Source organism: Panthera tigris, chromosome C2 (assembly GCF_018350195.1).
Source record: "Panthera tigris isolate Pti1 chromosome C2, P.tigris_Pti1_mat1.1, whole genome shotgun sequence".
NCBI lineage: Eukaryota > Metazoa > Chordata > Mammalia > Carnivora > Felidae > Panthera > Panthera tigris.
In genome coordinates, this window is record NC_056668.1 from 12,999,066 (window position 1) to 13,026,492 (window position 27,427).

Sequence of the window (27,427 nt, forward strand, 5' to 3'; positions counted from 1 at the left end):
TGCCTTCTTGAACTGACCCAGCTCTGCAGCCCTATTTGTTCTCTGCGCTGTGCCTCCTGACACGTCGTATTTGTTTACGGGTAAGTCGGTGTCTCAGTCAGCTCAGGCCGCCGGGACAAAATACCACAGACGAGGTGGCTCAGCCAACAGACATTCATCTTCTCGCAGTTCTAGAGCCTGGAGTCTGAGACCAGGGTGCCGGCACGTCCGGGGTGTGGGGTGCTCTCTTCCCAGGTTTTCTTGTTTTGTCCTCACTGTCCGAGAGCAAGCAAGCTCTCTGGAGTCTCTCCTTATGAGGACACTTAGCCCGTTATGGGGACGCTACCCTCGTGACCTCTCAAAGGCTCCACTTCCCCCACACTGGGGAATTAGGGCTTCAACATATGGAATTAGCGGGGGATACACTTCAGTCCGTAGCAGTAGCTAAGTGTGTTGAATTGCCAAAAACAAAACAAAACACAACAAAAAACCCAAAAAACCAAAGCCCACAAATTCCTTGCCACTCCCCCATCACAGGGTGGAATCTTCTCTTTCTCCTCCTGCTTCTGGGTTGGCCATGCAGCCGGCTTTGCCCACTGAAAGGTTAGTAAATGTGACACAGAGGCTTCTTGAAAAGTGCTTACGCACGAGGGCTTGCCTCTCTTACTCCTGGGGACTCCTTCCACCATCGAGGGAGCAAAATTCTGCGTACCTTTGTGGTGTTCTTTGTTTCTGGTTTTCATGCAGCCAGGAACATACTACCTACAAGTAACAGCGATGATTGAGAATTTGGATTTACAATCAAACCATGCGGTGCTCTCTGCCGGGTGGCTGACGGGGGCTGACACTCTGTTGGGTAAGGGATGACCAAGAATGCGGTTAGTCGACCTGAGGTGTCTGTCGGCGAACCTGATTCAGAAAAGAGATTCTTTCACACTTACTGGGAAGGAGAATGGCTCTTGGGATCTGGAGCGGCGAGTTTTGCGCTCTTCAGTTTACCTTGGAGCTTGCCTGAGACTTCAGAGCTTAAGCAACAGAAATTGATTTTCTCACAGTTCTGGAAGCTCGAAGTCCAAGAGGAGAGTGTCAGCAAGGTTGGTTCTTTCTGAGGGCCGTGAGGGCAGACCCACTCCATGCTGCTTCCAAGAGCTTCCCTCGGCAATCCGGTGTTCCTCGGCCCGTAGATGCATCACTATGATCTCTGCCTTCAGCCTCACACGGCGCCCTCCCTGTGTCTCTGTCTGCAAATCCCACCCCCCCCCATTATAAACGTGTCTGTCATACTGGATTTTATGACCCCGTTTTCACTTGATTACCTCCATAAAGACCTTCTCTCCAAATAACGTCACATTCTGACACACTGGGGTTAGGACTCCAGCATATCTATTGGGAAGCGAACACAATTCAATCCGTGGCGTTTGGTTACCCACCCGCTTATAATTTTCCAGCGGTCTCTCACCACCTTTAGGGAAAAACCCAAACTCTTTCCCACACTTCCCCACCCCACAACCTTCTCACATCCTGTTCCCTGTGTCCAGGGCCTTCCTCCCTTAACACTCCTTCTTCCCAGAGTTCAGCCCTTCTCATCCTGAGGATTTGGCTTTGAGGTTTTCTTGGCTAGAGGCCTCCCCCATCCCATTCGATACCTCCCACCCACCTCTCCACAGCAGTCACCACACCCAGCTTATAGCTTTTATAAAAACTGTCTGCCCCACTAGAATGTAAACCCCACAATAAGCAGCACAACAAAATAGAAGCAAAAGCAGGAGAGGGTGGCAATTTAAGGCAAACTCTAGAGTCAAACCACCTTGATCAAATCCCAGCTCTACACCTAGTGGCAGTGCTACCTGGGCAAGTGCCTAAGACTCTTAGTGCCTCAGTTTCCTCATCCATAAAGTGGGATAACAGAACATTCCCTTGGAGGGTTGCTAGGCATGTGAGGCGAGTTAATACTTGTGAGGCCCTTAGAACACTGCCTGTCACTCAACTGGAGGTACACGAGCATGAATAATAATCTTTGCAGGAACAGGGACCGACCAAGGCCCTTCGGCTCACCCCTGCGCGCTCAGAATCCAGCACAGTGCCTGGCTCAACAAATATTTGCCAAACGAACAAATTTCTGGTAAGCTCTGTGTTGCTCACGTGACTTCTTTTTGTTTTCTAAGCTTTATCAGCAGCTTCTAAAGGGGCCTAATTTACACCATCCCTGCGAACCAGACTTGCGTCATGTGGCCTCATCCCCTAGAGAACGTCCCAGGTCGGCTAGCCCAGACTTGCTCTGGGGAAACCTGGTTGATAAGAAATAAAACAAGGCCCTTCGTGGCTAAACAAGGGTGAGAATCTCCACCCCAGCTCCCCACCACGGGGCACCGGAACACGGACTCGTGAGCTCGCAGCTGCTAGTCTATGTAGAGACCCCACAACCCACTGAAAGACCAACATCTCTGCGGGGGGTGTTCCTAGTTATCAAAGACTTTCCCATACGTCACTCTGTGGCACCAGGACTAAGAATGAGGCCCGATCAGAGCTTTTCAGGAGACCTTAAGCTACACATCACCTTCTTGCGGCGGGGGGAGGCAACTAAGCGGAGGTTAGCAAAGAAATGTCCAGCTGCTCCAGACAGCCCCCCCAGAAGCCAGGGTAGAGGAGGGAAGGGAGTGTTTTGGGTCAAGAGAGACACAAAACAGGTGGCAGCAGACCAGGTCCCTTGACTCCAATCATGGGGCCCCGAGACTGAGAAACAGAGCACCCGTGACCGTTACGTGCGGACTCCTTTCCCAAGTCAAGGGACTTGGCAGGCGGGGCGGGCACAGGGTCTGAGCTTACACCTGACCTCACACGGTGCTGCCTTTTGCCGCCGTGCTTTTCAGTCTCCCTCGGATTTCCCCAGACGGGAGAAATGATTTACTCCCAACCTATGGTCCGCACGAGGGGACGAGAGGTCCCGTGCAGGTGATGCAGGCTCGGGAGCTCCCCTCCAGCTCTGACGGCCCACCAGGCTCCCTCCTTCTACCGACACTTCTAGACCGTGAGGAGCCACCGCCTTCACCAGTCATGGAGTGGAAAGGTCCCCCTTTGTAGGCTGAGCCTCGTCGTCATGACAACTCGTGATGACGCTTCTCCTTCAGTCCCCGGGAGAGCAGGACACCAGGCTGTAAACTGTCACCTGCTCTCCAACCGCCGACTTCTCTTCCCCTGTGGTCATGATGCCTCCCACCCCCTCCAGTTACATGATGCCTCGAAACCTCCTGGTCTTTCAGCCTCCCTATTCCGCACAGCCTTCATCGTGCGGGTACACAAACCGTCCCTTGCGTAGCTCTCCGTTTAGCAAAAGTGAGTTCCCTACCTATTGAGGAGAGAAGGTGATTATAGACTCACACATGTATGTTCATCCACTAATAAATACTTACCGAGGGCAGATTATGTGCCAGACATGTGTGAAAATTCTTAAGCATTGAAAAGGACCAAGAACGGATTCCATCTCAAGTGTGGACTCTGATTCATTGGCAGTGCGTCCTGACAGCCGTGTTGAGAAGGATTCTGAGGCCCTTTATTCTGGGCACAGAATAAAGAGTCTGTGAATTTGCAATGCCGGCCAAACGACCCGGCCGGCCAGACGACCCGGCCAAACGACCTCGAAGAGAAAGCCTCTCTGCCAGGGTTTCTTGCCACCATTCCCATCCCCCTGACAGCCCCTGCCCGGCCCCCTGCAGGGGGTCATCAGCACACACAGAGCATGCTCTCCGTCTACAGCCCTGCCCACACCTCCTCTTGAGACGTCAGGAAAGTAACCGGGGGCTCAGGCTTCTGTGCAAGGAGCCCCGAGTGCAAAGTCCACCCCAGCACTTACACACGCACCGCCAGGCCTCTCTCCCATCTGGGTCAAATGACCTCTGAGCACTTGGCCTGCCCAGGAATGGAAGCGGACTCCGCAGTGCCTTGTGGCCAGCTGTGCCCAGAGCCCAGGGGATCCTGTGGTCCTCAGAATCTCATGCTGGGCTCTGGTTCCCCTCACCTCCAACTGGAGCCTCCTGACCTCCCTTGACTTCCAGAACCTTGTACTGGGTCACATTCCTCTGTTTGCTTCCTCTGCCAACTATAGCTCCTGACCCTATAGCTTCTGTTCTCCAGGATGAAATGCCTGTCCCTCCCTCCCTTAGCCGCCTTCCTTTCCTTCCTTTCTCTGGCCGGGCTCCGTGCCATCGGCCTACAGTGCAGGGGGTCCTGGGAGGTGAGCTGTGACTGCAGGGCGAGCACCAGGGAAGCAGGGAGCAGGAAACCGACGAGACACCAGAGGCTCAAGGCCAGCCTGCAAGAGGCAGGGGTTGGGGGGGGGGGGGGTCTGCCCAGGGGAAGTGGCATCCCAGAAAAGAAGAGGGAAAGAAAATGAGGACAGGACCAGAAAGAATTCCTGGCTAAAAGAACAGTGCACACAAGGGACAGGAAACAGCTAGAGAATGGATGGCGGGGGGGGGGGGGGGGGGGGGGGGGGGGAAGAGAGAGAGGGAGACAGAGAGAGAGAGTATAGCTTCCAATGAGGCAATGGGGCCATGTTCAGAATTCAGTACTTTGAGACCCTTAAGTCCTCGGTTCAAATGTCAGCTCCACTACTTAGTTAACCCTATGACCCTAAGAAATGTTATTAATCTCTCTTGTAATAAGCTTCCTCTTCCGTAAAATGGGGATAAGAGAGAGTAACGGTTTCACTGGGTTAGCATGAAAATGAAATGGCACGGTGCCTGCCGTGTGCCAGGCATGTAGCAAACGTTAGCTCGTTTCCAATCTGGACAAGGGAAGTGTAGTGAGGGTGGAGAGAAGGAGGAGGCATCTAGAAATGTACTGGATCAACACACCCTTGCTTCGATTAGCCCCTCTCACCTCCAGCTTCCCTCTTACTCGGGAGCCCACTCTCTGTTTACAGCCCAGCTCCTCTTGATAAGGAATTTAGTCCCCACCCCAGACTCCAGCACCCGGTATGGTTCCCTGCACCATTCACGCATGATGACGAGAGGCTTGCTCGGCATGGGGACCCCAAGGGACCTGGATTCAGGAACCAGAGCCCCTGTAGCAATTCGTCCCTTCAAGGTTGACGGACTTTGCCCCAGTGGCCCACACCGGGTGAGACGCTGGCGAAGCCGACCAATAATGGACCCGTCTCCGTTCAGTGTCCTTCCCGACTGGGGAGACAGACAATAAAATGATAGGCTGTGATGGGTGAGAGGGACTTGGGACTTGAGAGGGCGAGGAGACAGAGTCGTGGGGGGCCTCCCGACAGGGAACCCGAGATGGTCTCTGCAGCGGTGGCACTGGATCAAAACGGTCACATGGGAACAGACGGGCCATTTGAAGAGCCGGGAAATGATATTCCAGGCAAAGGAAATGGCAAGTGCAAAGCCCAGAGGTGGGAAAGATGAAACAGAGGCCAGCATCCCTGAAGAACCGTGAGCAGAGGGTAGAGGTGGAGAGGCAGGAGCGTGGGCCAGGCAGGGGCTGTTTTCTTCTGGTGCTGATAAAAAGCTAAGGGGCGATTTTAAGCAGGGGAAGGATGTGAGTGACTCATAAAACCAGATCGTGAGTTCTGTGGGTTCAGGACTTGGTTTTCTTGTCTCCCCAGCAACGGAATGAATTTTGGTAAAAGCCTCTCCGGTGGTCTATGGAGAACAGACCAGAAGGAACAGAGCGGGAAAGCTGCCCCCCGCCCCAAAAATCACCAAGTATCTATCTGAGAGCCTGGGATAGAACACGTCCTCATCAAATACTCAAAGGTTATGGGGCGCCTGGGTGGCGCAGTCGGTTAAGCGGCCGACTTCAGCCAGGTCACGATCTCGCAGTCCGTGAGTTCGAGCCCCGCGTCGGGCTCTGGGCTGATGGCTCAGAGCCTGGAGCCTGTTTCCGATTCTGTGTCTCCCTCTCTCTCTGCCCCTCCCCCGTTCATGCTCTGTCTCTCTCTGTCCCAAAAATAAATTAAAAACGTTGAAAAAAAAAAATTAAAAAAAAAAAATACTCAAAGGTTATTTTGTAAGAAATGGAGAGTAAAGATGACCAGAGAGAGCATCCCCTTTTATAAGCACCATAACTCACATGGACCAGACATCGATTTTGGGGCCATATTTCTTCCTGGCAAGAAGTTCGGGGGCGGCATAGGCTGGACTGCCACACTGCGTGCTGAACGGGTCCGAGTGGCCCAGGATCCCAGCACAGTTGCTCAAACCAAAGTCTGCAAAGAGAGGAAGACAAAACCAGCTCTGAATGAGAAAACCGTGAAAAAGAAGAAAAAAAAAACCCAAAAAACCAACAAAAAAACCAGGGGGCAGCAGGAAAGGAAATATTCTCTCAGGCTAACACATCATTTAGCATCCCCGAAGGAAAACCAGCAGGGGCAGACCCTCATCGCCGGATATGGGTCTTAAGACTGGAAACCGTTTCTATCAGGCCTCACTATAAAATCCAGCTAGAGCTGAAAGTATGTTGAACCAAAACATATTTTCATCAAACCTTGGAAATGAGTCATCCAGGAAAAAGAAAGGCTTCGCTTTCTAGGACTGGGGCGGGAAGAGAGAACGAACAGAGGCCTTGGAGGCAGCAATCTGGCTTCCCAGTGGCCACGTGGGGAAAAAAGCTGAAGAAAGATCCATTTTCCCTGGCTGGGGTCAGAGTCACCCCAAGTGACACGTGATCCCACCATTTAGAGTTGACTTGTTCAGTTCAATGTTTTCATTTCATGCAAGTCCCTTAAAAATGCTCCCTGTGCATGTGGCAACGTATGGGGATTTAAAGAGGGAAAAAAATACACACCCAATGATTTAGAAACGCTAAGTGTTGGCTGGAAAACTAACGCCAGGAAGACAGCAATGAAAACTGAACTAAGCAACATCATAGCACTGCCTTGTTCCCGGATGATTACGGCAAACGGGAAAAACACAGAAGAGGCCGCTGCGTCCAAAGCTATGCTGCGTCCAAAGCCTTTTGTTTCGTGTTCACTTTTTTGAGCCTAAGAATATGGCAACTGACAGGTAATCAGAGCTGTCTCGGTCCTCATCTGATACCTTCCCTGAATCTTTGCTGATCCCAGAATTAAGATGATGACTTAGGGGCCCCTGGGTGGTTCTGTCGGTTGGGCATCTGACTCTCGATTTCAGCTCAGGTCTCACGGTTTATGGTTTGAGCCCCCATTGGGCTCTGCGCTGACAGCACGGAGCCTGCCTGAGATTCTCTCGCTTCCTCTCTCTGCCCCTCCCCCCTACTCGCATTCACTCTTTCTCTGAAAATAAACTTACTAAAAAAAAAAAAAAAAAAAAAAAAAAAAAGATCATGGCTTCTCTTTGAACTTCAATGTAAATATTATGGTTCTAGTTCCCCAAACAGGAGATTCTGTCCACAGGGCTCAGTGGCCAGGACTGTCTCCACGTCTCGAACAAAACCCTGTACTTTCTCAACTGGCAGGACTTCTATCTGATTTCACTACTGTGTTTTCTCCTTGACCAACGTGTCTCCACCTGCAAAGCACATGACCGCTGTAATAGCTCAGGAAAAGAGGAACACGGGACGCGGTGTGAAGTAACCGTGAGGCCATGAAGTGACTCACACCATGGGTCAAAGTGCACCACCAGAAACTCTCCCAACAGTCACTGGCTTAGGCTGTATAATGACAGAGCGTTCCCAAAGAGAACCCCGTCCCCCTGCCGCCACAGGCAGAGCTCAGAAAACTCTTGAAGGCCCTGGGCTTGAAGATGAAGACCCAGAATCTACCCAGGGATGGATGTGGACACCTTTAGCTCTTCCTTTGTTTTTGTTTTTTATGATTCTATCTTTTTATCTCATAACTTCCCTTTGCTACCTACCCCCGCCCGGCCCCCATTTCCTTCCCCCGCCCAGCCCAGCCCACACCAGTAGGTTCCCCCATAACCTGCCCAAGAAGGCCCCTTCCAGAGCCACAGGACTCTTGGCTTCCCACCGTAGGAGACCTCTGTACAAGAGGATCTGAGGGCCCCTATTCTCAGACCTCACCCTGTAGTATCACCGACACGGGAAAAAAAAGGGAGGGGGGTATTTTTGTAAGAGGAAAAATCATAGCGTGCTTGAAATTGGACGGTGGCTTAAACGCTCTGGGTTTGCAAATCAACCTAAAGGAATTTTAATAAAACAACAAATGCGTAAAGAGCACCATGGAATAAAGATTGTATTGTTCAGGGCAACATTTTAAGGGATGTTTCACAAACAGTCATGTGAGAAGGTCCAATCTCCTAGGAGTCCCATAAAATCTATCTCTAGATTTCTGACATGAAACCAAAAGACTCCGTGTCTAATCTCAATGGGGTTCCGCTAACAGCAAAGGACCTGCCTCATTCAGGTCACTGAAGCCTCCACTGCGGTCTGTAAAGAAATGCTTGATCCCAAGAGGGCAGGGAGAAGATAGAGAGCAGGTCACCCCCCCCCCCCCGCCCGCCCGCCCCCACCCCCGCCACCCTTTGCTCCCAGGCAAGCTCGAGAACACAGTGTCTTGCCGGATCTGGAGGAATGTTTCAAGAAGATAAATTAGCAGAGGATCTGGTGAGTGGAGGAGATAAAATCTGCATTTTAAATGACTTAGTGTTGACCTAGCCAGAAGGGTTTCATTTAAAATATATTGCAGAGAAATAACCGGCCCTTTTCACACTCATAAGGCTAATTATTAAAATTTTACGCATATGCCTGGAATCAGAATCGAGAAAACTAGAGAGAAGTCCGCCTTGCAGTATGTCACATGGGTCTGCCTCAAGTTAGATCTGGCAAACATACATAAGCGAAACATCTTCAGTTTTCTGAAGGCTCCAAAATGAGTCTCACAAAACGCCCAAGTGAACGCTGCGGTGCAAAACTGTTCTCAGCTGGGGCTCTCCCATTACCACCTAAACCATCAGACATCAGACTGTTTTTGTGGAAAGAAAAAAAAAAAATCTTGATGAAATCAGATCTTTCTCCCAGTTAGCTCCAGTTCATTTGAAACGCAGCTTTAAGTACATTTATTTAAACCAAATTATTTCAAAGAAAGGAAACTATTAAGGGGAAATGGAAATAACTGTAATCCATCTTTAAAAAACAACCAGGTAATTCCTTTGAAGAAAAGGTTCAAGAGCTTTCAACTTGCAAAACGACAGTTATAGAAACATTTGATCCAAATGGCCCAAGCTGGGGGGGGGGGGGAGGGGGTGGAGAGGGAAGGGGATTGGGGGGAGGCAAGAAAACGTATGAGACACTGGGCCTTCCTTCCCTCCAGCACCCCCCACCCCCAGTTATTGCCTTTGTGACTGACCCATAGGGAAAAAACAAGAAAATGTAGATATTGGTAAACACAAGGCAATGCCCAGTTGCCCTTGGCGGGGGGGGGGTACTATAATGTCTGTTTTGATTACAAATGTGAGATAAGGCTTTTGGTTTATGCTGCTGCTCACGAGAGAACCAGGAGCCACATAAAAGTGCAGATAATGGGAAATCCAGTGATCAGAGCCTCCTTTCCAGCAGTTTTGGAAAACTGTGGTTTCTGACCCCAGTTTCTGACAGAACCCACTTCAGTCCTGGCTTGGGTGCCCGAATCAGCTGCCAAGCTGAGCGGTGAGGACTTGGAGGCATTTGAACAAAAGGGTCCCTGGAATCTAAAGAGCCACCAGCCCACTCTCCTCAAGGGGAACCGTGGGCTCTCATTTAGGCACATCATGTTCCTCTTACTTCTACAGGTCCACTCTAAGAGGGGTTTGTTACCGGGCCAATCTGTGAACTACTTATAAACCTATCCCACTGGGTACAGAGATTGGTTCTTCCAGAATCTTCTGAGCAAACTTCCACCCAATTAAAATTTCTGCGCTTTTCAACACTGTTCATTCCACAGTACATTTCTAGTTTTAGACATGATGAGCTAGGGCTATCGCTTGGGGAGAAAGAGAGAGCAAGCCCAGAAGGGGAGGGAGGCAAGAGGGAAGGAAAGAAGCTGTAGGTGGCAAACAGCATCACCCCCTGGTGAAAGGCATCGTGCTAGAGCTACCAGCCTCAGTCTGGACGATGCGCGGTGCAAGGGAGTGATTTTAGCTTTTACTATATAATGTACATCCGGCTTTCACGTGGCCTGTTTCCTTACAATCTGCTGCTGTGAGGGCAACTCCGTCTCTGTCACCTCCACATTTTCTGAAGGCAAGTTACAGGTCAGCCTGCCAGAGAACCTAAACGATCCGCTTTCCTCCATTCCCCACCACCCCCCGACCAGGTCGGGCCTTTGCTTAATGCCACAGATCCCAGAAACAAGGACCAGAAAGACATCCTACAGACATGTCAACGGCTGTCCTGTTGAACGCTTCCATATTTGGCCCTCAGGACGACTAAAATGTAAGAGCGAAACAATAAGAAAATAATTCTTTGAATTGTCCGTTTTAGAGAACATCATCTTTAAAATCTTTTGGGGGAATAAAAAAAAACTGGTATCCCCTTGTTAATTTTCTAACAATCGGTATATTCGTTCGTTAACATCTATCAGTGGTGCTTAATTACCCAGCCAAGGGGTCTGGAGTCCCAGCAGCCCCTTGCCTCTTTACTGGGTTTTGGGAGCCAATTGTGAGTCCAAAGAATCTAACTGGTTATTTGAATGATAACGTTTCGGAGAGTCTAGAAATGGATTTCAGTATTTGCCAAACAAAATTCCTTCTTGGGTACGAAAGTTAAATTCACAACATTCTATTGATCCTTCTCCTTCCTCCTAATATAAAGCCTTTTTCAGGCTATTGAGATGGAAGAAATTACTTGCACTTGAGGTGGGAAAGGAAAGAAAGAGCGGAACAGATGATGGCGCTAACATCTGGGTGTAAAAATGATGCCATGAGACTTTTGCCAAGAGCAATCATACAGGCAAACAAAAACGGAATTCTTCTAACAAATGAGTCATGGAGTGAACTCACTTATGGACCCTGAATTATGAACCAATTATGACTCACTCTATCCTGGAACTTCCTTATGATTACCTTCCTTCTAAATTATCCCTCTATGGGGACTTCTCTCTGCACAACCACCAATGTACAATGGGGCTTCAATAAAGATTATAATAAAAACAGAAGGTTAGTTGGGGTTCCCTTTGATTTCAGCACCCCAGTATTCACTGAAAAGTGAATTAAGCCATGGCTAAGCTAGGAGGAGTACTTCTGAACTAAATAGCATTTTTCACTGTTTTAAAGAAGTTTTATGTTTAAAAGAAGTTTTAAATTTATGTTTAATCCAAATAAAAATAGCCCCTCTAAAAGTTCAGATCTATCTGAAGTTATACAAAGCTGATGTCTGAATAATCCCAAGAACACATAACCAACAAATACTTATTTGTAGCTGTGAAATTCATCTTATGGTCACATTACAGTATATCTACCTTCCTAATTATGTTCATTATTAAAAGCAATTTTCATTTTCAAAACCATTATTGAATATTGGAGGTAAAGGAGATGATCGAGAGAGTATTATCTGGGATTAGAAATAAACTATGGATACTTTTCAAAGTCAATAACCCAGCAATAAATGAGAATTGACAACACAACACTTAAAGAATAGTCTTGCCATGGGACTCAGTTGGTTAAGCGTCCGACTTCGGCTCAGGTCATGATCTCGTGGTCCGTGGGTTCGAGCCCCGCATCGGGCTCTGTGCTGACAGCTCAGAGCCTGGAGCCTGTTTCAGATTCTGTGTCTCCCTCCTTCTCTGACCCTCCCCTGTTCATGTTCTCTCTCTGTCTCAAAAATAAATAAATGTTAAAAAAAAAAAAATAGTCTTGCCTTAAAAAAAAAAAAAAGTCGTACATGGATGACTGGACTGGGTGGCTCAGTCGGCTGAGCATCCAACTCAATTTCGGCTCAGGTCATTATCTCATGGTTCGTGGGGTTCAAGCCCTGTGTCGGACTCTGTGCTGTGTCAGCACAGAGCCTGCTTAGAATTCTCTCTCCCTCTCTCTCTGCCCCTACCCCACTCATGCTCTCTCTCTCTCTCTCTCTCTCTCTCTCTCTTTAAAAATAAATAAATAAACCGAAAAAAGATTTTTTTAAAGTCATACCAATCAGCTTGATATTATTGTCTTCATCCAGTAGCAAATTTTCTATCTTCAAGTCCCTGAAATAAACAAAACCACAGCATATTTCAGATAGACATTTGAAATAGTGGAATAACATTTTGCTTCTGAAGGCAAACAAACCGTTTAGAGCCGCTCTGAACCAACCCAAAACGCTCTCTGCCAAAACTCACACAAGCGGTAAGTAAATATTTATAAACATGATATAATTAATTGCCGCAGGCCGAAGAAGCCAAAGGGTTTCAGAAAAGCAGAGAGCACTGAGGGCAGAACACATCATGAGAAGTTTCCGGAAGAAGTGGGATCAAAGCTGAAACTTGGAATTTAAATAGACGGGGTTGGAAGAGAGTGGAAGGCATCATTCAAGACAGGCGCTGCCTGAGCAGAAATACACATGTGGCCACATGTTTGTGAGACAGTGAGTAACACCAGCCCGGGGAAGGAACAGATTTGGGGAAGGTGCTAAATAAATAAATAAATAAATAAATAAATAAATAAATAAATACTGCGGGGCACCTGAGTGGCTCAGTTGGTTGAGCATCTGACTTCAGCTCAGGTCGTGATCTCGCAGTTTGTGAGTTCGAGCCCCGCGTCGGGCTCTGTGCTGACAGCTCAGAGCCTGGAGCCCGCTTCAGATTCTGTGTCTCCCTCTCTCTGTCCCTTCCCTGCTCATGCTCAGTGTCTCTCTGTCTCTCAATAATAAATAAACATTAAAAATAATTTTTTTTAAATGTTGAAAGCTGACATAATTTATCAGTCCTACAAACTCCATGCTTGGAGCCCCAGTGTCATCCACAAATTGGCAGGTAAGAATAATCTGTTTAAGCAGGCAGGTATTGCGGTGGGCAGAAAAATGGACTCCAAAGATGTCAGGGTCCTAATCCCTTATACTATGCTTGAGTAAATGTTAACTGTTACATGCCCAAAGGGAATTAAGTTTGCAAATGGAATGAAGATTGTTAACGGACCGGTGGGTGACTGTGATCATTGACCCTAAGGTGGCTTGAAGAGGGGGAAGGGAGAAGTGTACTCAGGGTCATGCTGAGTGAGAGGTGCCTGCGGTATCTGTGTTAGCTGACTGTAAGCTCCCAGAGGGCAGGGAACATGTCTGCCCCGCTTACCACTGCACCCCCAGTGCCTTTGTACATCCCAGGTACTCAGTAAGTACGAATGAATCTACATTACCAAAGAGATCGTTTTGGATTTTGGAAGAAGAAAATGGAGCAAAAGTATACATGTGGTCATCAAAACCATTGAGGCTGATGATTACAGTCCAAGCATCTTTAAGTTGTAGCCTGTCCACTCAGGCACACCTTGAGTATTAGATATGCAGGAATATTCTTTTACATACACACACACACACACACACACACATGCTCTATTCCACTGTTTTGAAACACACAGCATTCTTGGTCTAGTTTATTTTTCCCACTTTTGAACAGAGGCACAGGCAAAAGAAATCCTTCTTCCTCATATCTCTACCAAAGGAATAGAATAGCAGAGTCATGATAAGCAAAAATGGCAACCGATAATACTACGTCAAAGTCATGAGACAAAAGGGAGCTTTTGCTAGGGCTTTTGGTAAACGGGAAAGCAGTGTCCCATTTAACGGGGACAGTTGCTCACAGCTCAGTCCCAACACCGCCAGCTCATCATTTTCTCCAAGAGAATCTAGCAATCTGGACTTTATCCCAATTTTTAAATGTTGGCAACAAATTCACATTTAAAACAGTAACAGCCACATTGCATAGGCCAAACTTGCAGGCAAGTTACCTCCGGCAAACTACCAATTTTCAACCTCAGTTGGGGAGCTGAGCCTTGAAAGGACAGGAGATTGCCCAGGGAGAGGATGAAGGGCGGGGGGGGGGGGGGGGGGGGGGGGGGGAGGAGATTGGGGGTTGGGGAGAAGAACCAAGGACAACATGCTGGTGAAGGGGGGGGGGGGGGGGGGAAAGCCCCGGACACAGTTGTCACAGGAACAATAAAGGGAAGCATTTCAAATTGGGAGAAGAAAAGGAGTCAAGTGAGAAAAAAAGGTGAGCTCTATAAAACATCCAACGTCTTTCAAAATTGGGAGGTGGCTGGTAGCTTTAGGGCTGCATACTTGGATGAGAAAGGGGAGGTCTGCTTTGAAAGCTACAGCTAGGGCATATGGATATCCCCCCACCCACATGCACCCACCAACGGGAGGAAGAACTGTGTCCCTTCGCTTCAATCCAGTGGAAACAATGCACAGACTATATAAAACCTATGTCAGCCTTTAAAAGGGATCATGGAGGGGCGCCTGGGCGGCTCAGTCGGTAAAGCGTCTGACTTTGGCTCAGGTCATGATCTCACAGTTCATGGGTTCAAGCCCCACGTCAGGCTCTGTGCTGACAGCTCCGAGCCTGGAGCCTGCTTCGGATTCTGTGTCTCCCTCTTTTCTGTCTCTGCCTCTCCCCCACTTGCTCTCTGTCTGTCTCTCTCTCAAAAACAAATAAAGAAATTTTTTTAAAAACATTAAAAAAATAAAATGTATCACGTATGTCCAAATACAGGGTGACCCCAAATATAAGGTAATCTCCCCCTCATTTTTCCAATGGGAAGACCCTGTTCCTCAGAAAAAGGGTTTTGGAAAAGACACATATGTAATTTTTAAAAACGCAATGGATTTACCAAATGATCATTCTATTTATCTTTAAGAGCATATAACATAATGTTAACTTTAGAAATATTGTTCCTACACCCTCACCTTTCATGAAACAATTTTACTGAAACTTGTCACAGTCAGGACAGGGATGACAGAGCCTTCCTTTGGTGTTACCAGGGTCGCATGACCTTGCGGTGGACTGGATGTTTGTGATAACGCACTTTGTGAATACTGGCGGGTAGTCTCAGCACAAGCCATGTGAATAATAGGCACCCATTTAAAATCTCTGCAAATCAACAACTCGGGTGAATTGTTTTTAGAGTTGTCGCAGACCCTCACAACTGTGAGGTTATGACCCTGAAAGTTATTATTAAAGCCGTGTAAAACGTCCTGGCCTGCCTTTCTATTTGTTTCCTCGGGTGACTTCTAAAGCTCCCAAAAGTCCTAAGTGAGTCAAGGTTAATGGGTCTTTTCTAGCTAGTACTTTGTTGTTGAAAATTAGACACTTCCTCTTTTCTGAAGAGAAGTAGGACATGATCTAATTTGACCTTCTATTCAAGCATTTACGGTAATTCCAAAAAAACTGCACGTACACACAAAACACTGGGCCAGCAATAGCCCAAACTGTGATCCTGTGCAAACTGATTATAAAGCAGCTGTGCTATTTAAATCTAAAGGAAGGCCACAGTTTGTTTCCAGCGAAATTAAACCTCTTTCCCTGGAAAGAATGGAAGCCACACTAAGGCATTAAAGGAGAAATTTGGTTCAGAACATACACTATGGAGAAAAACAATTGAGAGAGGTGAGGTATAAGAAAGCAACTGCCAAGAATTATAAAGCTAAGCTGGATAATTCTGGGCCCACAAAAGCCTAGTGAACAACCACAATGATGAGAAGAATGATATAAATGGAAGACTAAAAATAAGAAAAAATGCAAAAGAGGGAAAAAAATGCCCACTTTTGAAACTGGGGAAATGTCATAAAACCAGGGGAGTAAGTATAAAATGTAATTGTTGGGCAAAGTGAGAAAAATATAATCAGTTTTCATTTCTACCCACCGCATCCCATAGTACCTACCCTTAGGACAAACGCTCAGAACAAACCTGTTACTCGGTTGTTTACCTATTTATTACCCTTCTGTCAATGTTTCTGTTTCGGACTGCCTAAACCTTCCAGGACTAAAGGTGAGCTACATTAGACTCTGTTCAGGAAAGGAGTGTACCTCATCTACCCAAATGAAAGGAACATTCCACAACTTCTGGCTTTATCTATTGCTACCTTCTGCCTTGTCTTGAAATACATCTAGAAGGAGGGGGAGAATACTTTCCTTCTCTTCAGGAAGAAAGGCTTTAACATCATGTTTTTAAAAGTAGCTTTTGCATCGGTATTTACCCAAAAGAGTCAAAAACTTATTTTACTTTATTTTTTTTACAGGAGAGGGAAAGAGAGAATCTTAAGCAGGCTCCACGCTCAATACGGAGGCCTACGTGGCACTTGATCCCACAAACCTGGGATCATGACTTGAGCTGAAGTCGGGAGTTGGGATGCTCAACCGACGGTGCCAGCCAGGTGCCCCAAGAATCCGAAACTTGTGGACAGGAATGTTCATAGGAGCTTTATTCATAATTACCAAACCCTGGAAGCAACCAAGCCCTATCCACCAGGAGATGAATGGGTAAACAAACTGGGTGATCCACCCAGACAAGGGAAAGTTAATTCAGCAATAAGAAGAAATGAGCTACCAAGTCATGAAAAGCCACGGAGGAACCTAAATGCATATGATTGAGTGAAAGATGCCAATCTGAAAAGGGCTACGTACTGTGTGATTCCAACCATATGACCTTCTGGAAAAGGCAAAACCACGGAGGCAGTAAAAAGATCCGTGGTTGCCTGAAGGAGGAGGAGGAGAAGAGGTGGCCCATAATTTTCATAGGTGGCGAAGTTATTATGATGCTGACATCAGGCATTTGTCAAAATCCACAGAACTGCACAGGGCGGAGAGAACCCTAATGTAAACTATGGGCGTAAGCTAATGATAATGCATCAACATTGGTCCATCAATTCTAATAAATGTACTACGCTATCACAAGATATTAACCGGGAAAACCATGCGGAAGGGGGGTGGGAAGGCATATGGGAACTCTACATTTCAGCACCATTTTTCTGTAACCCTAAAACTGCTCTAAAAAAAATATAAAATCTATTAACTCTTTAAAAGTAGCTTTTGGATATTTTTCTCCCCTCCTAGGAGATCAGTACTAGGAATGTTACCACTACAAGCAAGTGCCTCACTCAGGATGTTCACTTCGGGGAACGCTTACCACCTGAAATTAATTACGAGCCCCATTCGGCACAGTGGACCATTCAGACCCTCTGCCCAGCTCTTCAACAACTGACCCCAGAGACCACAAATATTCCCAGGAGACCACAAAATTGAAAGACATCTTCTTGAATAATAAGAGGGATGAATCTATCCATAAGGTTTTAGCGGTAGCATATTTCACTGCATCTTTTTAAAAACAAACAAAAATACTGGCAGGCCTCTGTTATCCAGAAAACCTCCCTGTGGTCCCTGTGAAAAGATGCTACTTACACTAGCCCCATCCCCGAGAACAAGATATTTGGCTCTGGTAAGCGTGAGATTTGCCATTTGGGAAGGAACGTTCTGACAGCGGACTGGTTCGCACTTGATGAGGGAGGCAATCCTCAATTTCACAGCAGTGTCCCTCGATAAGATTCATCACTTTATTGAGGGGAGAGAGAAGTAGGAGGCTCCTCCCACAGTCTTGCAGTGTGAGCGGGTCTTCCCTGTGGCTGGCAAACTGCAACTTCGGAGTGAACTTAAGCCTCGGAAGAGAAGAGAAGGAAAGAAAGTGGTCCCTGGATGGCGGGAGCGGGCAGGGGGTGGTGAAGACAGCTTTTTCTTGGCCAAAGGGGCTTCAAAGAGGAGACAGAGAGAGGGGATGGGGCGTGGCCTAATACAAGGGGGCACCAGAGGATCGGGTTACCTGGACAGTGTTGGGGCGGGGCGCCTGAGTCTTGAGAATTTACCAAAAGCAATTACTGTGTGTCTTGGGAACAAAGGAGGGAGCTTGGCCCACAAAAGGCCACCAGGGGCCCAGGCACAGAGCCTTCTCTGGACACCGGGCTGTTCCAGGAGCAATGCCCAAGGGCCTCATCATCACAGAGCTCTGGAGACCTGACACCGGGTCTCTCCGTCTCTACTAAGCTTGGGGAAGGGGGAGACTGAGAGGGGTTGATGGGTGTTTCTCCGGAGACTGAGAGGGCCCGAGGGGAGAGCCCTAATCACCAGCCCTTTGTTCTAGTTTATTTCAAAAGCACAAGCTCCAACGGGCCAGGCCGTGACTAGCAATTAAAGGTCCACCCACAAGCTACCAAGCGTGCCCCTCGCCTTCCTTCCCCCTGCACCCACCCACTCACCCAAACTCTCCTTGCATTTCTTGAACGATGGTAACCTCCAAACCTTCCAAGGTTTGGAGGCCAGCCGCCAAGAACTCCAGCCACAGCCCTCCCAGACAGAGGGGTGTGCTTTGGGGAGGGCTCTGTTGCCATAACAAACATAAGGGGTCCTGGCGCTCAGTGTGTGAGGAGAGGAGAAGCAGCCGCTGGGACCCTTCAGGGAAGGCGGCCAGGAGAGTACTGGGGAGGTGGAGAGTGGGCGTGTGTGCCTGCACAGGTGTGCCTGTGGGTGGCCATGTCTGCGTGCTCGTATGTGTGTGCACGGATGATCATTGTGTACGTGGGCATGCATGTGTGTGTGCGTGCGTGTAGGCGTGCGTGTGTGCACGTGAGCGGGCGTGAGGGCGTGCGTGTGGTATTGCATGCATATGTGCATGTGTGCATGCTCATGTGTGCATGCTTATGTGTATGTAGGTGAGTGTGTACACGCGTGCACACGTGAGCGCACTTGCGTGCACGCACATACACCCAGAACACTGGGGAGGAAGTGAGGGAAGGGGCTCTCCGCCGGCCTCCCCAAGGCCCTTTCCAGCCGGTACGGTCAAAGGTCAAGCCCCTAACAAACCTCAGGCCAAGTCACAGAGACCCCAGGTGCCACTCGGGTGGAGACAAAAGATGGAAGTGAAGACCTGAGCACAAGGCGCCTCCAAGAGGGGGGCAGCGACCCGGGGCAGAGACGCTGAGCACAGTCTCGGCCCCAGACCTGGCAGCTGGAGACAAGGATGGACAGGCTCTCTAACTGACCGTCCCGTGGCCCTGGGCAAGTAGTTTAAACTCCGAGCATCTGATTCTGGTTTGAAAAACGGCGTCCCAAGAGTGGCTACCTGGCAGGGCCCTTAGCAGGAGGGAAACTGAGCCCCAGTGTCTTGTGGCCACTCCCAGGCTAACCTACCATTGGCAGAGATGAGGATAATAAAGGTGCTAAGACCAAGTGCCCTCCTCTGGAGGAGAGCCCAGAAAAGACTTAAAAAGGTGATTAATTGGGTGATAAGCAAACAGCACTGGGGGCCATTAGCCCTCCACGGAAAGGTCAGAGAGAAAGAGCCCAGGGGGTGGCCAGAGCAAGCTCATACAGGATCAGGTCTGGAGGAGACATTGGTGCCTGTGGAGATTGATTTTAGCAATAAGCTAAGAATAAAGCATCCAAGGGGCGCCTGGGTGGCTCAGTCGGTTAAGCAGCCAACTTCGGCTCAGGTCATGATCTCGCGGTCCGTGAGTTCGAGCCCCGCGTCGGGCTCTGTGCTGACAGCTCAGAGCCTGGAGCCTGTTTCAGATTCTGTGTCTCCTTCTCTCTGACCCTCCCCCATTCATGCTCTGTCTCTCTCTTTTAAAAAAAAATTTTTTTTAAATAAAAAAAAAAAAAGAATCAAGCATCCAAGAAAAGCACCTAACTCCCCAAGGCCATAGGCATTTTGCAGGAAACGAGTTTTGGGGGGGTTAGGTTTATCTTCAAAAGCACTGTATTAAAAGCAAATGATTTCTTAATCACTGATTTACTTACAATATGGGCATTCTGATAAAACACAAGAATCATTTGTGAAGCACGTACCTGATTTATTTATTCAAAATGAAACCTTTATTGAATTCCTACAATGCTCCAGATATGAACTGTTTATAAAGTGAAAGAGCTACTCACTCACTAAAAAGATGATACTCTACAAATTGGGACCCGAAAAATAAACAAACTGGTACTGAGTCAATGAAGAAACGCCCCCTTTTATTTTTGCCTTTTTTTTTTTTTAAGTTTACTTATTTTTGAGAGAGAGGGGAAGGGAACGAGCAGGGGAGGACCCAAGAGAGAAGGAGAGTCCCAAGCAAGCTCTGCATTGAACCGACACCCAAGAGTTGGGACATTTAACCGACTGAGCCACCTAGGCGCCTGGAAACTCCTTTGATATTCTAGGGACGATATGGAATATTCCAGAATGAACTGGCTGCCAAAAAGCCTCCATCCCAGTGCTAACTCTGACACTAGCTATAGTCATTCAACTGGCCTTCATTCATTCCACAAAGTCTTGCTGTATGCTTACTGGGCTGCATGCTGGGCTACCTGTGGCCTGTGCAGAAAACAGATACCAAACAAGAAAGCTACCGTTTGAAAAGTTTGGAATGCAAAGTAGAAATGCAGTGTGCGTCTAGGACCAGGGACCTAGCCTGGAGAGCCTCCTGGAGGAGGTGATCTTAGAACAAGGACCTGAAGAATGAGCAGGGCGGGATGAGGTACTCCATACTTACTGCCTCAGTTTGGACACTTAACGTGAATGGACTAATTGAATCCTCATGACAACCACGTGAAGTGGATGACCCATTATCCCTATTGTGTAGAGAGGCACATAAGCCTGAGCGATTTGCCCAGGGCAGCTTTTAAGTGGCAGAACCAGCACGTGGGTGCAGGCGGTCTGGCTTCGGAATCAACGCCGCTGATCACCCTGCAACCCGCTCCATAAAGTTGCTGCGTTAGAGCTTTGTGAAATCTCGTAGTTCCGATCCGATTTTTTAAACCCAGCTCAACACAAAACCTTTGCTAAATGTGACCAGCGTCTCCAGATATGTGCGGTCTCTCAGCAGAAGGCCCAGGGATCCCAAACAGTTGCTGAATGTAAGCAGAAGTCACCCCCTCCTTGTCCACCTTTCCTGCCCTCCCCTCTCCAAGAAAACCTGAAAGTTAAAAGAACTCAATGCCCCACCACTGCGTGGTGTGCCTGCTTCTTGTCAGGCCCAAGAGAACAAAGGAGTGTCCCTTCTCTTCCACCATATTCCTCTTGAGCGGAGAGAGTCCTTTCCCGATACTGATGAATGAGGAAGGTCATGGCCCTGGGAGTGGCAGTGTTGACGTACATCCAAACACAGGCTCGCACTCCCTTTGATCATGAGTCTCTCAGCCCTGGTCCTGCGGGCCCCCTCGGCTCCTCTCTTCCTCCTCAGGGATGGCGGTATTGTGTTACACTGTTACGTTTTGTCTGTACGGTTTGATTGGACTTTGTTATTTTGAATGAACCGATGAATCTCAAATTAGCCTGTCCGCGGAATCACACTTTTCACTGACTGATGTTAAGAGTCAACGCTCTATATACAACAGGCAGATCATCAGGTTTGGGCACCATGCTGGGCAAGCACGTTTGAGAGAGAGAAAAAAAAAAAATCGTTATATTTTAAACGTGGAGTTTTCTCAGGCCATCCTAACACGGAGTAAGGAAGAAATCAGACCATGCTCTACTTTTGTAAAAGTCAGCCACAGCCCTACTATAGCAAAAGACAAAGGAGCCGGCAGGCCCAGTGTAAAATGAATTTCTCTGCCGGCTGCTAAGGGAATCTTGCTATATACAGCTTTAGTTTCCTTTTCTCTTTTTCTGCTTACAATATTTACATGATTTTTAAAGATTTCCTTCCTGTAAAGGATATTTCAGTAGTTCCGAGTAGATAATTAAATATTTAGATTTCATATCACAGGAAACAAGGGCTTTGCCAAGCATTAAGCTGATGAGAATACAAGGATATAGTATCAGCCTAATCAGGAACTGTGCTGTTAGAGCATCCTCTACCACACTAACCAAAAGCCCTTTAAATCACTGGACAGGCACAGTCACCAAAACTCACCCTAAATCCTTTTGGGATGATCCAGTCTACTTGCTCAGAAATCTTCCCACGAGGGACTCCCAGGGCATCTCTGAAATACCATACTCTTTTATTCATTTGAAAAATCTAACTTCAAAATAATTTATGAAACAACAGTTTCAAACAGAGAGGGAGGCAACAAACTGAGGGTTGATGGGGGGGGGGAATGGGTGATGGGCATTGAGGAGAACACTTGTTGGGATGAGCACTGGGAATCATGGGAATCTACCCCCACAACCAAGAGCACACCATATACGCTGTGCATTAGCCAACGTGACAATACATTACATTAAAAAAATAATTTAAAAACCTGGTAAATACAAAAAAGAAAGAAAGAAAGAAAAAGAAATCCATTTCTTCTTTGCAACCTACAGGAGAGAAACTGCCACCATGGGAAAGGGCTACAGTAAAGGCTATACCAGCGGTGACCGGGTCATGTATGCTGTTAGTGGTACGGAATTTGGGAAAGTCAAGACATTCAGCTAGAGTCAGCCCATGAGTCTCTCCTGCACGATCATGTTCCTGTGATGTCTCCACCACCTAACCACCCACGTCCGTGCGCACTGGCACTCATTAACATGATCGCCAGAGAGAAAAACAAAGGACTCCTCCCTCAACGACACCTATGTTTCCAAACTCCCCTAACTTTGAAAGATCTGAGCCTCTACCATCGCCGGCTTATGAACGCCTTTCCAAGGACAGAGAAAGAAGGAGAATGTCAGAGATCAGAGGAAGAAAAGCACACCGTCTTTGCTATCAAAACATGATTAAATTCATTCCTTTGACGTCCTGACAGTAATTGTGCCGAGAGGGATGGGAATCTGTTAAAATGACTTTAAAAGCGTTGTTGAGAATTTCCTGCGGGAGAAGACAGTGAGCATGCACTGGATTTCCCTTTGTTGTCCTCAGGATCCTGCGAAGCTGGGCGCTCAGCTGGTTTTTGACAGCTCAAAACCCTTGTAATGACACCCCGAGACCTGCAGAAAGCTTGGACCCCCCGTTCTATTTGCCACTCTGACCAGCAGAGTCAGTAACCCAAGCTGATTCATTCGTGAGGTCTCTGCCTTTGTCTCCTTAGTAAACAAAGCTACAACCAGGCACACTCACGGCCATTGTTCTCCTATAAGGGCAGAGCTGTGACACGGCAGGCCGCACCAGGGTATTGATGGAAAGAGCCACAAATAGTGTTATTCCCTTAAAATTTCCCAACATTCCCTTCCCTGCTGACCGGAACTCGAAGAGTTCCAATGAGGCGTGATTTCATGACAACATGTGTGACTAAGAAAACATGTACACGGAGAGACTGTCACCTCAGTGAGGAACCGATCTGCCTGAATGATGCCTGGCCAAGGCCCTGGAATCGCTCTGAGCCAGGGGACCTCCCCCACCGTGTCCACAGGCTTAAGCACCACGGGGTAGACCATCCAATCCCATTAGTAAGGAAAGGCCCTCTTCACCTTGAAAGCCTACAAGCTCCGTTAATTAAAGGCCTACAGCTGCTTTCTTCACTGATCAGAATATGAATGGCTTTCAAACACATAAAACACACCGTTAGAAGCTGAATTTTTAAAAATATGTGTCTACTGGGGCCCCGGCTGGCTCTGTCGGTTAAGCGTCCGACTCATAATCTCTCTCAGCTCAGGACATGATCTTGAGGTTCCTAAGCCTGAACCCCCTGCCGGGCTCTGTGCTGACAGTGTGGAGCCTGCTGGGGATTCTCTCTCTCTCTTTCTCTCTCTCTCTCACTCTCGCTCTCGCTCTCTCTCTCTCCCCCCATCTCTGCCCTTCTCCCGCTTGCACACGCTCACGCACTCTCTCTCAAAATAAATAAGTAAACTTAAAAAAGATACACACACACACACACATGTGTGTGTTTACTCAAAAGGTCAAATGCAGAGTTAACATATAACCTAGCAGTTCCTCTGCTAAAAGCAGAATTCTTCAAAAGAAGTGAAAACACATGTTCATGCTCTAACTTGCACATGAGTGTTCATAGCAGCATTGTTCATAATAGACCAAGGTACAAACAACCCCACAGACTTTTGTTTCCTTTTATAAAAAATGTCCAGAGCAGGCAAATCCACAGACAGAAAGTAGATTAGTGGTTGCCAGGGGCTGGCAGGAGGCGGGAATGGAGAGTGGCTGTTGATGGGTACAGGGTTTCTTTTTTGGAGGGATGAAAATATTCTAAAATTAGTGGCAAGAGTTGCACAATTCTGTTACGATGCTAAAAATGCCTGAACCGTACACGTTAAAATAGTGACTTTCGTGGTATGTGAATTGTACTTTGATACAAAACAATTTTTAAACATGGGGCACCTGGGTGGTTCAGCTGGTTAAGTGTCTGACTCTTGGTTTGGGCTCAGGTCATGATCTCACAGTTTTGTGAGGCTGAACCCCAAGTCGATCTCTGCCCGGGCAGCGTGGAGCCTGCTTGGGATTCATTCATATTCTCTCTCTCTCTCTCTCTCTCTCTCTCTCTCTCTCTCTCCCGCTCTCTCTGCCCCTCCTGTGCTCACACTGTCTCTGTCTCTCTCAAAATAAATAAACTTTTATAAATAAATAAATAAAATGATAATCAATTAAATGTGACCCTAAGTTTTCTCAACAGCCCAGAGTAATTACTGATTATAATTTCAAGAAGGAAGAAGTATGAATTTATTGGTAAAGTCAACATTTTCTTGGGGGTAAAAAAGGGCACTTTTTAAATATTTTTCTTTCTTTTGTTTTCATTGTATTTTAATACAGCACTAAAAATAGGCCCCCACCACCCACGGCAACATTGCTAGGCATGCTATTTCCATTCACTTTTCCTTGTGGAGCTCCCCCTCAGGAGGGAACAGACTGTTAAAAAAAAAAAAAAAGTTTGACTTTCATAATCATTTGCAAGGTTAGTCTGGCTCGTGAGACACTCCCCTTACTTTCAAGAGCAAATTCACAATTTAAACGGTGATTCAAGGGGCGCCTGGGTGGCTCAGTTGGTTGAGCATCAGACTTCGACTCAGGTCATGACCTAACGGGCTTGTGAGTTCGAGCCCCGCGTCGGGCTCTATGCTGACAGCTTGGGAGCCTGGAGCCTGCTTCGGATTCTGTGGCTCCCTCTCCCTCCATGACCCTCCCCTGCTCATGCTCTGTCTCTCTCTCAAAAAAAAAAAAAAAAAAAAAAAAAAAAAAATGGTGATTCAGTTCTGTTGAATAAAACAGCTACTACCATATGTAAAGCAAATACAACGAAAGCATCATCCACAGCACCAGCTGAAAAACCATCCCATGCCACCTTAACATTGATTCGAGCAGCCAACACTTACATGTATGGACCCAGCACTGTTCTCAGCACTTTTCATAGATTAACTCATTGCATTCTCTACACGGACCCTTACAACAACCATGAGGCAAGGATCATTCCTCTTCCCATCTTACAGAAGAAGAGACTGAAGTTCAGAGTGGTGAAGTTACTTGCCCAGGGTCACACAACTGTGGAGGGGTAGAGCCAGGATGCAAACCCCGGCACTCTGGTTTCAGAGGTCACTCTTTCCACCCCACGATGGCGCCAACCCAGCTCACAAAACAATCCCCCGACACAGAAATCCGGAGACGGGGCACAGCGTGCTGCAACAATTCAGCCTTGCCGAGAGCGCACTGACCCGCTGTGCCGTCCGCTCAGCACAGAGTCGGTGATCGTGAGCGTGGCACGGCCCTTACCTGTGGACCACCCCAGCCCGGTGCAGGTGCTCCACGGCAGAGATGAGCTGCCGGATGTATCTGCGGGCTTCAGACTCCTCTAGCCGCTTCTTCTCATAGATCTTGTGCATCAGGTTGCCTCCAGGGCACAGCTCCATGACCAGGTAGTAGCTATTTTCCGTCTCCAAGATATCAAGGAGCTGGGTGATGTTGGGGTGGCGGATCATCTGCTGAATCTGCCCCTCTCGCCGAAGGTTTTTGGTGACGTAAGTGTCCTTTTTGGCTCTCTTCTTGTCAATGACCTTTATGGCCACCTGAGGAGACACCGAGAACATGGCTGTTGTCAGATGCTGCAAAGGTTATTCCTTAACTAGGCACAAGAACCCTAGGAAAATACATAGCTACTTCTCTGTACCAGGGGGAAACCCCCTCATCTAAAAATAGCATCCAGGGGGAAAAAAAAACCCAAAAATGTAACATCAGGAACCAGACCCGATTACTGAGGAAGAGAGTGAAATTCACTTAGGCCAACTTGGACGGTCTGGAAGGCTCAGTGAAGAGTCAGTGTCAAACTTGGTTATCCCCGGCGTGAAATGCCAAGTTCCAGTCCAGCCAAGGGCCTCTCCTGGCTCCCTCTCAGGCTGAGCCATCATCCATCCGGGGGCGGGGTTCCCCCAGGCCTCCACTTCTGACAGAGTCAAATCTGCCCTCGTCTTTAGTTCCGGGTGGAGGACGCAATGCCCTCTCCTTCCTCCCGCCACGGAAGAGCATCCTTTTCTTTCCCTTGGCGAGTCATGGCTCACATTAGCTCTTGGCCCCTATGTCAGGGTGCAGCCAGTTGGTGGCCCACAATTGTGTCTCAGCTGCCCACAGGACACCGCTCCTGGGTCACTGCCCTCACAAGCAACGTGTCACATGCACAGACCCTCCAGCCTCCTGCAAAGGCAGGGAAAGAGGGACGGGGGTGGAGATGGTCTTTCCCAGCCAAATCTGCACCCCTTCCCTTTGGTGGGCTTCACCTCTCTGCTCACCAGCTCACCGGGCCCTAAAACACACCCCTGTTTTTGCCCTCTCCCGTCTTCACTCCTCTCGCTAGGAGACCAGCCGCTGACATCATGTCGCTTCCTCCTGCTGATGCCTCCTCACCTGTCCTTCCTCTGTTCCCATGCCACCGGTCGGGCTCATTTAGGACTGTGCCTCCTATCCCCCAGACGGACCATCTCTGTGACTCAAAGTTGTTTGGGACATACCCAAAGCAAGGGACATTCCCGTGCAAGGCTCTCAAGGCAGGGGCCCCGCCCCGCAGGACAAAAAAGAGTGGGTTTTCCACTTCTGTTTATTTCCTTTTTTTGTGATTGTACTTTATCACTTTCCTAATATACCCCATATATTAGTACCAAGTTATGACACAGATAAAAAACATAAATGATTGAGGGGCGCCTGGGTGGCCCAGTAGGATAAACATCCGACTCTCAATCTGGGCTCAGGTCAAGATTTCACAGTTGGGGGGGATATCATATCCAGCTCCGCCCTGACAGTGAGGGGCCTGCGTGGGATTCTCTCTCTCCTTCTCTCCACCCCTCCCCTGTGCTTGCTTGCTTTCTCTCTCAAAATAAAGAAATAATAAATAAATGAATGCTTGACTGATAGATGATTGATAGGTAATATTTATAGTGAGCTGCTCAAATGTTACTTCTTGACTCAGGTTTGTGATTAAAAACTAAATGAGGGGCGCCTGGGTGGCTCAGCTGATTAAGCATCCAACTCTTGATTTCAGCTCAGGCCATGATCTCACAGTTTGTGGGATCAAAACCCATGTGGGGATCTGCACTGACAGCATGGAGCCTGCTTGGGATTCTCACCCTCTCTGCCCCTCCCCTGCTCATCCGCGCTCTGTCTCCCTCTCCTCTCTCAAAACAAAACAAACATTAAAAAAAAAAAAAAAAAAAAAAAAACCTAAAAAACTAAACTAAAA

General features: G+C 47.9%; 1 protein-coding gene across 1 annotated transcript in view; it reads right to left on the minus strand.

Annotated features, from left to right (window-relative positions):
• Positions 1-27,427, minus strand: part of HUNK (hormonally up-regulated Neu-associated kinase) — a 110,625-nt gene that overhangs the window by 40,248 nt on the left and 42,950 nt on the right. The window contains exons 2-4 of the mRNA XM_042956646.1: positions 25,474-25,766; positions 12,033-12,088; positions 6,061-6,196 (exon numbers count right to left, since the gene is read on the minus strand). Of these exons, the coding sequence (XP_042812580.1) occupies positions 6,061-6,196; positions 12,033-12,088; positions 25,474-25,766 (485 nt within the window). The remainder of the gene's footprint in view (positions 1-6,060; positions 6,197-12,032; positions 12,089-25,473; positions 25,767-27,427) is intronic.